Here is a 14394-nt window from a genome sequence, read left to right as displayed (position 1 = left end):
GCCGCTCCTTTCCCTTCTCCTGGCAAGAGGGGGGGGGGAGAATAATTTGGACCTACCCGCCAAACCCACACGTTTCACCCTCTTTGCCATTCATGAGGGCGCCCTGGGATTGATAACATTCCACCACGGCGCTCTCCTATCCCTGCACCCCTGCAGCCCTGGCGGTCTAGCATAAGTTGCGTTCTCGCGCGCGAGTCCATACTTGAAGTCGCGCTTGATTTATGGAGTCGCGCGCGAGAACGCAACTCACGCTAGACCGCCTGGTTGGCGTAATAAAACTGTTAAGGCAGTGAAAGCGAGAGTAAGGACAGAAGAGATGAAGATCTACGCGCTCATCATTCTAGATAAACTGGCAGGGATCACACTATTTGGTTCGGTAGCGGAAACTTAAAGAATTGCCCAAGATCGGACCTGACCCTGTAGACAAAATGCCAATCGCTAACGCTCCGTAGCGAACGCAACTGTCACTGTCCCACTAATATGGAAGAGTGATAAAGAGACACAATTCGATTCGATGGCGATGCGCAAGCTATTCTCACCTTCCTTTAGTACGACGGTGGTGGTGAAAATGAACCATTTATTTCTCTGATTCATTAATAATTACCTCTTTTCCTAGAGGCAATCCGGAGCCAAGCGTGGCAGTCAGACCAATGACTTTGGATATGAGTGCTCGGTACGTTAGGTATTCTTTTAACTGGACTCCTCGGAGTATCGTTTTCATTTCAGGTATACCAGATCCTGCAATAAATGATTGTATTAGGTACATTAAGTTTTAGGGACCTTCGAAAATGACAAGTTCTTCATTTCTGCTAGATCGTATTCACTACTGTTTCTTTTAACAAGGGTAAAGTGATGTTACGTAATGTTACCTATGCTTTGTGCCGCGACTATGTGCACGAATCCAGCCGCGAAGAGGATCAGACAGACTGGCAGAGATACCCAGGCGACGTATTGGCTGAATGTAGACGTCGCCAGGTCGTTGTACATCCACATGCGAGCTAAAAATAATGTATCAATGGTTATTAGTATCCCATAATTATCTTATGTGATCTAGAATAGCGGTAAAATATTCATAAAAAATCTAGTATGACTGTGGCGCCGCCATGACGGTTATCAGATTGAACCGTAATGGGGCCCACAAATTACCAGTTCGCCGGACGATATCAGCCTGTCAATTGTTTGGAACTGTCACCTTTTGCGATTAACTGACAGGCTGATATCGTCCGGCGAACTGGTAATCTGTGGGCCCCTATTGAACCGTTACGGGGCCCATACACGTTGTATTGCCACCAAATAATGCGTACAATGACATTGCATATTTCACGCAATTCTTTTTATTGCTTCTAGGCAATTTAGAATCAAGTATCGTGCGCCTGACACCCACTTATGCAAAGTGGCCCTAACCTGAAAGATATCTGGCGCCGTTCCGAAGAACAAGAGTAAGCTGACATTTACAAACGGGTCTATCACGAATTTATTTAATTACTTTTTTTACCGATGTTTCGACACAGGTTTCACTGGTCGTGGTCACGGCTAAATGTTAGTTAATATGTGTTAAAAACGCGAAAGTTTTAAATGTTTTAAGAGTTAGCTGTATTATGGATAAGGTGAGAAGATGTAACCCCCACTGCCCAGGACCAAAGTCAGTGGAATAATTGCCTATTATTCAAGCCCTATAACAGTACCTAACACGATGAAAAGAAAGTGTCTTGGCGTAAGCTTACCATTATTGCAGATGGCGATTCCTCTGTCCATGGCGAAGTTGAGAACGGCCATAATGATACCCAGCGCTGCTAAGAACACCCAATCTTCGCCTAACCGGGCGAACGTGTGCCGCCATATGTAACCTGAAACAAAAGCGTATTTTGAAACACTTTGCCCCAGGAAGTATCCGTTTTAGTGAGCGAACTCAGTGACGAGCATCCTGCGGCAAGTAGGACGGGGGTGCAGCGTGGCATTAGCGTCCAAGGGATTTGAGCATGGTTTAAGGCCGCTGGTATACGTTTGCAACGAACTGCACCCCCGCTCGAGCGCCCACTCAGTTTATATGTAGATATCTACTAGGTACAGTCGCCATCAGATATATCGGAGCGGCCAAGGTGCTCACAAATATCGGAACACGCCTCTATTGTCAGGGCGTTAGAGCGCGTGTTCATATATTGTGAACACCTTGGCCGCTCCGATATATCTGATGGCGACTGTACATATGTTATCATAAGGCACTTGGGAGATAGGGGAGGTAGGGGACCATTGAGCGGTCGGGAGGCACGGGCACCCCTTATAAATCAGGACTTATTACAAGGGGGTGCCCGAGCCTCCCGACTTACAATGGTCCCCTACCTCCCCTACACCTAAGGTCGCCTCCAGAAACTCGCGAACTAAATTGACATGAGTTTGAGAAATAGAATGATACCAGGAATAGCAAAGAAAAAATAGTCACGTATATGTCGATAAAATGATATCGATAAGTAAAATATTGTACTTACTACCCATGTCATAATTATTATATAGAGGGGTCACAAACGATTTCGATTTATATGAATGTGACGAGAAAATTGGTTGATTTGATTGTAAGATTGTGACGTTACCGATCAAATCCGGAGGTGCAGATGCGAAACTGACAAATTTCAATGTTAGTATGCAGGTTTGGGAGCAAGTTGTTTATTTCAAGAGCTCTGTTGTTGCCATAAATCTAAAATTGGTGATTTAATTTTATACATGTCGCCGGTAGATGAGATTGATCCATAATTATTTAAATTCTGACCTAATTGTCAACTTGAATGTCCAGTTTAGGGACTGGGGGCAGATTTTTGAATTCCCATCGCTCGATTTCGGCACTCGAAAATCGGTGGAAAACGGCGAAATGCTAATTTTTGAAATACGACCGATAGAAATTGGGAATCGAGTGCTATTGACCACTCGTTTTCAATTCTAATAGTAGAATTGAAATGCCTCGTGTTGGAGATATTATTGAACAAAATACACGAAATCGAGCGCTCGAAATTCAAAAATCGGGTCCCTGGTCTTTACAATCGAATCAATAGGGATCACCGAGACAATTTTATTTTTGCATCCACACCACACAAATTAAATGAGAAATTAGTCACATTGTACGAAATATTTCCCCATCTGGGCCGGCGTTTTTTTTTTTGTATTTTGAGTAAAAATCACTGTATCTATGTTATCACCTACAATTTGTAGCTAACTGTAAGCTTTCCTAACAAATAAAACAAAATAAATATAATAAAATATAGATGGTCAAGCAAATTTTTTCAGGAGAAAAAGGCACGAAATTCAAGTTTTCTATGAGACGATATCCTTTCGCGGCTACATTTTTCAAAATTTCCGCCTTTTTCTACTGACAGGATCTGCTTGACCAATTATATTTATTTAATTACAATATGTTTATCCAATATCCTTGTCTCTATTACTATAAAATTGCACAATTTTCGAAATACCAAATACCATTTGTAAAATAAACTTAAATTATTTGAAGATACATTTTAACTGACCGCGCAACAGTAGCCCCCCTAGCGGTGAATTCTCGCGAGATTCTCTAATTCAAACTTTTTTTGAAAATATCGATATGAACATCACTGGCCAAACTGTGGTATCATTTGTGCACATTGACCTGTCAATTTAGTTCGCGAGATTCTGGAGGCAACTAGGTATGCAGCAAGGCTACGTTTCTCGTTTCTTCGTGTCTCGTTTGTAATTTTATTTTTACCCTCAACGCGAAAGAAAATTATCGATGTGATCTCACCTAGCACCTTGACGAACTTCCCATTCGGCCGGCTTTTACCCGTCGCCTCTAACTCCTTCTGCCGCAGTTTGTCATCTTTCCGCCGCCGCTTGCGCAGGCGACGCAGCCGGCGGGCTTCTTCGCGCGCCGCTTCACTAAGGTCGCGTTGGTAGCGGCCATACATCTGGAAAATATACATTTGTGAGCTACTTGTATAATCTGGAAAAACGAAATTGAACCTTATCCTATCACTAAGTAAGACAGGAAATTTAAAGAGACGAAAAAAAAGTCCGAAAGAAAGCATCAAAACAGAGGAATGTTGGACACATTAGACCAGCGGTCGGCAACCTTTTAGCAGCCAAGGGCCAAATAGTAGTTACCGAAGTTGACGCGGGCCGCACTTTGTTAATATTTATGACTTTATCAGACATTGTCGTTTGTCAATATTACATACAAAATAGCCAGGGAGGCTCGCGGGCCGCTTGTTGCCGACCGCTGCATTAGACCATAGAGAAATATAGTAATGTTGGACACATTAGACCATAGAGAAATATAGTAAAGTAAGAATAGAAGTGCTCACTCCACACATCAGTTTTGGTACCAAAAATACTATTATTTTCGCAGTCGACATCTAGCATCGAGTAGCGGAATTATCAGTACCTACCGCTACTTGATACTAGAATTTTCTAGTGTCGCAAAATCACGAAAATTGTATTGAACAACAATTTACAACTAATATTAAAAGCAAAAGGAGTTGAAATTAGAGTTCCGGTTATAATATTAGCTAAAAATTGTTGAGCATTAGATTTTTCTGTCGTTGCAACATCTATTGTCAAGTAGCAGTACTGATAATTCCGCTACTCGATGCTAGATATCGACTACGAAAATAATAGGTAGTCGTTTTGGTACTAAAACTGATGTATGGAGTTAGCACTGTAGTATTTTTTTCTCTATGGTCCAACTTAGGTAAGTTAGGTACCTACATAAGTTACCATATTGATATACCTAATTACCTATAGCTTTTGTCACGGTGGCATTTTTGTTAATGGTTCCTGGTTCACGTCCTATCGCTGTTTTAATATACATGTAATACAATGAACCTAACAGTCCTAATATATATTAATGAGGCTTAATAAAGCTGCCCCGAAAATTTATAGCCATTATAAGAGTTTATGATCTCAGCACACACTATAAATAGTCCGATGACAGGAGCTTATTATATTAGCAATCAGTTTAATCAGGTCAAAATACGGACGCTATTTTATGAATCAAATATGAGATTTAAGGGGCCCACTGATTAACAGTCCGCCGGACGGTATCGGCCTGGCAGTTAGAACAAAATTTTGACAGTTCTGAACAACTGACAGGCCGATACCGTCCGGCGGACTGTTAATCAGTGGGCCCCTTTATTAAAGTGCGATTCGTGTTTTAGATACCTACTTGAATTAACTACTTTTGATGGAGCTGCCATTTACCAAACCATTCTGGTTTAACGATGCTTTTGGATCAAAATATTATGTAATTGTGATTTATCTCTAATAAATAAATAAAATAAAAACCTATACTATTAAATGTATTATTTTGATCACAATCTACATTAAAATAAAACTTTATAATACACTTTCATGATTTATTTTCAATATTTACCTACTTAACATCAAAACTTGATTCCTAAATTAGAGATGTCGTTATTTTGTCCTTATAAATCAGAAAACAGTGGTTAAAATGTTAATTATAAAGGATATAACACTTTAAACTCTCGCGTTTTGTACGCATATTTAATTACACAAACGGGTCTACCGCGATATAATTTCATTGTTGGGACGTCAGTCTTTCCGTGACCACAGCTGGTGCAACTCAGCTGAAACGTCGGAATTAAAGGTAAAAACAATGAAATTATATCGCGGTAGACCCGTTTGTGTAATTAATTATAAAGGATTTCTAAATACAACGAACACATACCACAACTCGACTCCCCCTTTCAACCAATTCATCCTGGTCCATCGTTTTTATTAAATTAAATTAAATTAATTTAAATTTTTGCAAGGTCTCAAGAGGTAAGACAAATTCACTTCTTCTTGCACTTTTCAATTAAAGCTAAGGTTCTGCTCTTGAATTCCGTTGAAGCCTACATATTTTGTTTTCAAATCGATTGAGAGAAATTTTGTATTCGTATTTTAAAATTATCGTTCCGGTTTTGGTTTGGTTTTGTTGTTTTATTTATCACTTTCATTAGTGTTTCACTTTCTTGTTGTTCAGTATTTTTTTTTCATCATCTCCTCATCATCATGTATCATTCAACCGTCATAATTACTTTGGTAATGCAAAGCCGCAGATTTTTTTGAGCAGAACATTTTTTTTGTTTTAATCTTTTAAAAACATTTTCGCTGTCGTCACACTTTTTTCGTTCTCTGAGTAAGAACCTACATGTTCTTTATAATTTTTTTTGTGTGTGTTGTAAAATTACTTGTAACACCCATGAGAATAAACATTAACTAGGTTTCAGATAATCTAACTGCTACTACGTAAAGAGTAAGAAAGTCTAAATGCCACTGAAGATGAAACTTAATCTTCTCTAGCCTTGAATCTGCTGTTTGCTATAGCGATCAGATTATGTCCGTAAACATAGATATTTGGAAAATGCCTAAGCAAATATTTATAGCAACCAAACATCGCTGTGTCAACAACTTCAATAAGGCAACGGAGGAAAGGTGAATTAGTCTCATTTTAGGATTTTTAGGCAAGGCCGGATTTCCGCCTAGACCCAGAAGGCCCGGGCTAGGGGCCCTGACCACCTAGCAATGATTTTGAGATGGAGAAGGGCCCCCAAAGTGCCATACATAGTGCCTAGGAGCCCTCTCTAAATCCGGGCCTAATTTTAGGATACTTTTTGATTGATATTAAACGGTTTAGACGACAACAACGGTTTCACTCACTTGAGTTTTTAGTCGCTATTGGCGACATGTTTCGGGCCCTTGCTGTTTCAAAGTTGTGGGTCTTTTGATCTTTAAAAGCTGTGACTTGATCTGTTAAATGCGCTCCACATACACTGCGCGAGCAACTTGGATACACCTTTAGAAGCCGGTACCCCTGAGGTGTAGCCATTCGTTGGGCGGACAATATAACGTTAGACTCGTCAGAGACAAACGCCACATTGCAGGCTAGCATGCACTGGGCCCAGGACAGAGCGGCTTGGAGAGCACTGGTGAAGAGTGTCCACACTCGTCACGTCTCTCAGCCATGAGGATACGACAAAGAAGAGACCGCTGAGGTGTCCTGTTTTTTAAGGCGAGGGCCGCGGCCAAGCCTTTGGGTCTCCTGCTTACTTTGCGCGGGCTAGATTCTTCCATTCAACTTTAAAAAATAGTTGAGCTAATCCGGAGCGTGTTTTCTAACGAGGCATTATAGTAAATTGCAATACTAGCAATCGTCGTGTAGATTTGTGTGTATTTTTATAAATCCTTAGCAGTTTCATATAACTTCAGCATGGCGCATGATATGACCAGCTACAGTGCTCGTTTCACTGACCCACGGTTTCAAAGGCCTACCGCGAACCACGTTTGACGTGTTGCCTCCCTGTCACACTTACGTACGAATTTACAAGTGCGACAGAGAGGCAACACGTGGTGGTTCGCGGTAGGCCCTCAGAAAGCGACTTTCCTGTAGGTATCATGTGATATCACGTGCGAGGAGTTCGGACCAAAATAATGATTTTTTTCTGAGATTTATTAGCATCTCTTAAACATAATATTGTTGATAGAGTTAGACCAAGATAACTATGCAACGATTTTGATAGCATAGACTGTGCCAGTCTTATTTATACGTCATAATTTTGTCGCTTAAAATAACCCTTGTTCAGTCTGGGCTATCAAAATCGCTGCAGACTTATTTTGGTCTAACGTCAGCGCTGTCAGCGGATGTTTAAAATGATAGCCTGGTAGGAAACGCCAATTGTTTAAAAATACTTACCACAAAACAGGCAATATATTTAAGCGTCATCCTTAAAGTAGTCCTTAAATACCGAAACACAAATTCACTAACACTACAAAAAATATCACACACAATAAAATCACCACACAGTGTCCACTTCAAACGCAAAAATCAAAACTGAAGATGTATCACAAGTTCTAAAAATAGCATTTTAATAACTTCTTTATTGGCATTAATCAATCTATAAATATCACACTAAAGGAATTTCCTGTAAATACATAAGTTCCTGTAAGAATACTTTGGGAATATATCGATACATTCGCAGTACCTTCAGGTCCGAGATACAATATATGCTATGAGAGTAATGTAGCATGTCTGCCAATTAGCGAAACGGCCCATCCAATCAAAATGCTGATGCATAAAAAGTATCCGCTTTAAACTACATGGAACAACAAACAATGAGAAACAATTGGACGGAAATAGGACTTTCTACTTGTTTAGTAGGTCTAGTAGACCCACAACTTTGAAAGATAGCAAATTTGGTACTGTGCCTATAGGGCTCTACTGAAAAGTAGACCCACAACTTTGAAACATAGCAAATTGGCACTGTAGGGCTCTACTGAAAAGTAGACCCACAACTTTGAAACATAGCAAATCGGCACTGTAGGGCTCTACTGAAAAGTTGATCCACAACTTTGAAACATAGCAAATCGGCACTGTAGGGCTCTACTGAAAAGCAGACCCACAACTTTGAAACATAGCAAATCGGCACTGTAGGGCTCAACTGAAAAGTAGACCCACAACTTTGAGACATAACAAATTGGCACTGTAGGGCTCTACTGAAAAGTAGACCTACAACTTTGAAACACAGCAAATCGGCACTGTAGGGCTCTACTGAAAAGTAGACCTACAACTTTGAAACATAGCAAATCGGCACTGTAGGGCTCTACAGGATGGTAGACCCACAACTTTGAAACACAGCAAATCGGCACTGTAGGGCTCTACTGAAAAGTAGACCTACAACTTTGAAACATAGCAAATCGGCACTGTAGACCCACAACTTTAAAACATAGCAAATCGGTACTGTATTAGGGCTCTACTGAAAATTAGCGCTATGGTTATAGCAATAAGCTGAATTTGGGCTGGGGCTCTATTTAATCTTATCTCTGGGACATATAATTGTACTTTTCACAAATTTCAGTTACTTAAATAGTGTAGGTACTTGAATTTCATTCATTGGTTACTGTATGTGTGTAAGGCGCTGGTGGCCTAACGGTAAGAGCATGCGACTTTCAATCCGGAGGTCGCCGGTTCAAATCCCGGCTCGTACCAATGGGGTTTTCGAAACTTATGTACGAAATATCATTTGATATTTACCAGTTGCTTTTCGGTGAAGGAAAACATCGTGAGGAAACCGGACTAATCCCGATAAGGCCTAGTGTCCCCTCTGGGTTGGAAGTTCAGACGGCAGTTCGTTTTCGTAAAAATTTGTAACTACGTCAATTCCTGGGATTAGTTGACAAGCGGACTCTAGGCTCCCGTGAGCCATATCAAAATTGCCGGGATAACGCGAGGAAGAAGATTAAGGCCCCAGTACACAATGGGCCATCGCCGGCCACTCCAAGGGACGCATTTATGCGTTAGAGGGAGCAAGTGATATTGCTATCTCATTCTACTGCATGGCTGCGTCCCTTGGAGTGGCCGGCACTGGCCCATTGTGTACTGGGGCCTTAAGAGCTTAGTGTAAAACATTTTCATACCCGTAAGAAAAAACCAGTTAAACCAGAATTAATTTTCAGGACCTTCAATATTCGTGTCTCCTTCATTATAACCTCCATCCAATAATTAACAACTACATAATTGGACAATAACAACGTTCGTACACATCTCTGGCTTTGTGTAGTAAAAGTATTGAAACACAAGACCAAAGGGAGCATTGTATGTTGACGTGTATCAATGTCAAGGTATTCGGTAAGGTGCTAAATGAGCTGGTTAGTGTTACCACAGAATAAGTAATAGTACTACCACACCTCGGACACTGGCGATCAAATGTATGAAACAAACGCGTTCCTACGCACACAGTCTAATCTCGTGTAGGTGAACGTGTACCATGCCTGTGTGAGTGAGATAAGACGTGCTAGGGTTCCCGCCATTTTGTTGTCAAGTTCGATGACCTCAATGACTCAAAACTCATTGCGCGAATTAGGAAGAAAGAATCGTATTATGTTATAAGGTGGGTATCTAAGCTCGATTTATGCAATAGTTTCCTATTTTGAATCAGTATAAAGGAAGTAACAAAATTTTTGTAAGGAAATTCAGGCTACCAAAATATTACGTAAGTTGAAAACATGATTTTTTGTTCATATAGATATTGTGTTGTTTTCAGTGTGATCTGATAGATTTTGTAAATATTTGTTTAATATTTGAATATTTTACGTGGCCTCCGCTCTGCGCACCGCGTCGTCGCGTCCTTGCCAGCCGGTAACTGTGAGGTAACCGAGAGCGGGTGGGCGGCACTTTCAACGGGAGGCAGGGAGTGTCCATACTGTACGTTAGTACTATTTATTATACTGTGGTACTACCGTACAGGCCGCGTAGCCAAGATGCCAGTCGCTTTCGCTCCGTAGCGATCGAAACGCAACTGTCTCTGTCGCGCTTATATGGAAGAGTGATAGAGAGACATAATGCTTTTCGTTGTCGAAGCGACAGCGATTGTAACCTTGGCTAGGCCGGCAGAAAGGATACTTTCCACAAAACTGAAGTTCGACAGCGATTCAGGGACGAATCATAATATCCCTTTCTAACTTATGGCACTATCCCTTTCGGCTAGTTAGGGTTGTTAAAATTCAAGTCATTATTTTATCTGTGGTCGTGCACGCAAAGGGACTTCAAGTTGTGTCAACCCTAATAATTGGTCGGAGCAATGCTGAGCCGAATGGAGCCGAGTTTGTCCGAAGTCAGGAGTGTCTCCCCACTGCTAACAGGCCGATTCGAACGTACACTGACATTAGAATGATATTTGAATCATATTTAGTTATCGTGCGTCTCTCCCGCGCCAATACATGTACGGACACGTACGAGCGAAATGCACGATAACCGAATGAAATCAGTTAGTTATTCTGATACGAGTTATGTGGAACGTGAATGAAATGTCTTTAAAAAACCCGTAGGGGTCGGATCAAAACTAAGTAAGTAATTAAGTCCGGCCCACACTCGACACATTTCTAATAGGTTTTCCTGATGTCATCTATTCTATAGGTAAAGAACTATTTTGTGTATTTTGTTCAAAATTTTAGACCCAGTAGTTTCTCAGATAATGGGGGGGGGGGGGGGGACAGACAGACAGACAGACAGAGAGACGCACGAGTGATCCTATAAGTGTTACGTTTATTACTTTTGAGGTACGGAACCCTAAAAATCAACCATGGCAACCAAAGAGAATATAATCACTACGTTTTACCATATATTTAAATATTTGCATACTATAAAGCGCTGTCTTCGGTCAACCAAGGATTACCGCTATCGCCATGGACAGGTTATCTCAAATAAAGCGATATTTAACAGTTTACACACATGAGCTCTTAATCTTTGAGCCTTGGACGTCACGCGCTCGCGTGCGTCACAAGGAACTGTTGCGAAATATACTCAAAAGGTATGAAAATGGGTAGCTTCGTGTAGAAATGACCCATTTGCATGTTTTAATAAGGAGCATGGAACTCCTGCGCCGCAATTCGTTGCTTGTTTAAATCGGTAAGGCATATGTTTGTTTAGTTTAGAAATGCAACTCTCTGGCCTCAAACCACTTTTGAAAAGTTGAAAGGAGGCATTCCAAGAGACTGTCGCTTACATAACGCAATTCATCTAATAAATACTTCTGGAAATGCTGAGTAAGCGATATTGGGTCAGGTAATATTTCATGACTTGGCTAACAAATTGGCAGTATATTCTCGAGATTCACGTATTTTATTGAGGTAGCTGCCATACAAGGCAAAAGCGTTATGTAAGCGACAGTCTCGTGGAATGCCCCAAAGGTTATTTAGTTTAAGCTACGCTTAACCTACCCAAACAAATGCCAGTAAAGTAAGTTAAAACTTTAACCCTCGTACCAGTAGGTTAGGTTAAAATTGCAACTCTCAGCTACACCGAATAACTGACATTAATGTAGGCTAGATTTAAACATTTCAATCTGAGATATCTGCGACCCTACAGCAACCAAAATGTACAATTTTTAGAATTACCTAAACAAACTACGAACAAAAATGATTTTTCACTTCTCATGCTCAAAAAGTGCACCTTTATGTCGTGCGTAGACGACATAAAATCGCATTTTATGCTCTAGAGCATAAAGTAAAATCATCTATTACGACCCTTATTGACTTAGCAATAAAGTCCAAATTCTGCCATACAAACTGCCAGCCCTGCCGGCGCTCTCCCGACCGGCGTGCCCCGCGTCTCCGACCGGCCCAAGAACAGTTTTCTTTAGTCTTGAATAAATACGTTAAAATAACCTAAAATATTTGATTTTTTGTATATTTTCCTCGCAATCGAAGTGAAAAGCAGAGTGTACAACAAGGGCATAAATGTCCATTTTTACCCTCGCCTACTATTGCCTCGAGTAAAAATAGGTCACTTTATGCCCTTGTTGTACAATCTACTATTATCACGCAGGTTAACAAAAACAGTACCTATTTATGCGGGAATTAAATGACAACTATCAGGCTTTAAAACCCTTAACTTTATACCTATATCAAAGAGAATAGAGTGTATAGAGGCGGATTGTCAAAGTCAATTATGTAGCCGCTGTAAATTTACTGCCATCTTTCTACAAAAGATTATAACTGTTAGAACGCCATTTGACTTTGACCCTTATTATTTCACTGATATGTGTTAACTTGTTAAATATTAATAATGATCAAAGTCAAAAGGTGTTCTAACAGTTTTAATCTTCTGTCGAAAGATGGCAGTAAATGTACTGTAGCTACATAATTTGCCATGACAGTAACCCTCTATTTCAATTTCTCTTTGTCTATATCAACAAGAGGGGAACCTTAATTGCTGTGTATGACATTTGTGATGTTCCTTATACCTATCTGATTTAAAAGACCTACGATAAATCAATCAAATCTCTACCATTGTCTACTCTACATTCCAGGCATTACTTTGACAGTCGCCATCAGATATATCGGAGCGGACAATGAGCTCACAAATATCTGAACACGCCTCTATTGTCAAGGCGTTAGAGTGCGTGTTTAGATATTGTGTACACCCTGGCCGCTCCGATATATCTGATAGCGAGTGTATATTCCACACAAAACTTCCTCATTCTGGTTAGTTCTCCCACGACCAGTCTAGACCGGAGTCTAGTTCTAATTAGCCTATATTAAGCCCTAGGGAATGCACCGCTAAGAATAGCCCCGCCCACGATTCAGGCCACCTCATTCACAAGACAGCAGAACAAGAATCGACTCGCTATAACTTGGTACTTCAGATCCGTTGGTTAAGAGACTGAAGAGTGTAAACCTGCTAAATCCATTTTTGAAATTAATTTATTTTGAACTTTAGTATCTATAAAAGTTGGTTCAAAATTCTCTATTATAAAATAAAAAAACAGATTTAGCAGGTTTACACTCTAAACCAAATAGGATTAGTTCGCCTTTGTACTTCCATTACTGTAATTTATTTTTGTAAACCTGTGTTGTGTACAATAAAGTGATTACTACTACTACTACTACTACTACTATTTCTTTACAAGCTCATTGGTTTATTGAAAAGAGACGGGCTTAGGCCTTAGGCTGACGAAGCAATTCACCAACCAAAGTGTAGGTAGGTACCTAACAGGTACAGTATCGATACAGCATGTAGTATTTTTCTTGATTTTTATGTGTTATAAAACGAGCAAACGAGCCGCCTAATAAGAAGCGGTCACCTTCACCTATGGACATAATAAATATTGGTTGATTCCTCTCGCATCCGTTCTTTCAAGCCTCAGTGGAACGAGACGTAGTAGGTAGTGGGAGAAACGAGAGAACGCGGAGACGAGCGGAGATAAGAGTAATATCAATAGAATTTGTTGTAATTCATGTCTCTTCTCCGCTCCGCTGGATTATTCGCTCCGCTATTGGTTGCTGAGGCGGATAAAAGAGAGGAGAGGAATCAACCAATAGCATGGTTGTAATCCGGCGGAGCGGAGAAGAGATGTAGATTACAACTAATTCTATTGGTTGATTTTTGGAAGGCCGTCCTGATAAAACTGTACATTATGCGACCAGCTGACGGTCTTTCCACCGCGATATAACCGGCTGACGATTTTTTTTATCACAGTAGCATCTAAGCTATCAATCATCTGACAAAGTATCAAACGGGAGGCGATGACTAAATTTTTTTTTTTTTACATGTTTCGGCGGCTGCCATTCAACCCACCAACGCAGCGGCAGCTGATGTCCATGAGGATTCATCATACATAGCCGTTAACCACTATACGAGTTATCGCCCGGAAGGCGATTGGTCATGGAAATCTGTTCCTGGCTCGCGACCTATATTGGGGGGTCACATCTATACTAGCTTATTCGAGGTGATATGGTTGATGAATGTTGAATAAAAACCAGTCTTTAACACTTTAATGAGACTGATTGCATCACGCAACTGAGGTTACTACTTGCTTTGGATTTCTTTGCATATTCAGACAATAGTTTGAGAAAAAAATGGATAAAGAAGAGAAAGGA

At 40.5% G+C, this 14394-nt stretch overlaps 1 protein-coding gene across 1 annotated transcript in view; it reads right to left on the bottom strand.

Moving 5' to 3' along the window:
- Positions 1-14394, bottom strand: part of LOC134801518 (chloride channel protein 2) — a 62344-nt gene that overhangs the window by 24300 nt on the left and 23650 nt on the right. The window contains exons 2-5 of the mRNA XM_063774130.1: positions 3764-3926; positions 1725-1847; positions 870-998; positions 605-738 (exon numbers count right to left, since the gene is read on the bottom strand). Of these exons, the coding sequence (XP_063630200.1) occupies positions 605-738; positions 870-998; positions 1725-1847; positions 3764-3926 (549 nt within the window). The remainder of the gene's footprint in view (positions 1-604; positions 739-869; positions 999-1724; positions 1848-3763; positions 3927-14394) is intronic.

This window comes from Cydia splendana, chromosome 22 (genome assembly GCF_910591565.1).
Source record: "Cydia splendana chromosome 22, ilCydSple1.2, whole genome shotgun sequence".
Classification (NCBI taxonomy): Eukaryota; Metazoa; Arthropoda; class Insecta; order Lepidoptera; family Tortricidae; genus Cydia; species Cydia splendana.
This window is presented reverse-complemented; position numbering and strand designations above follow the sequence as displayed.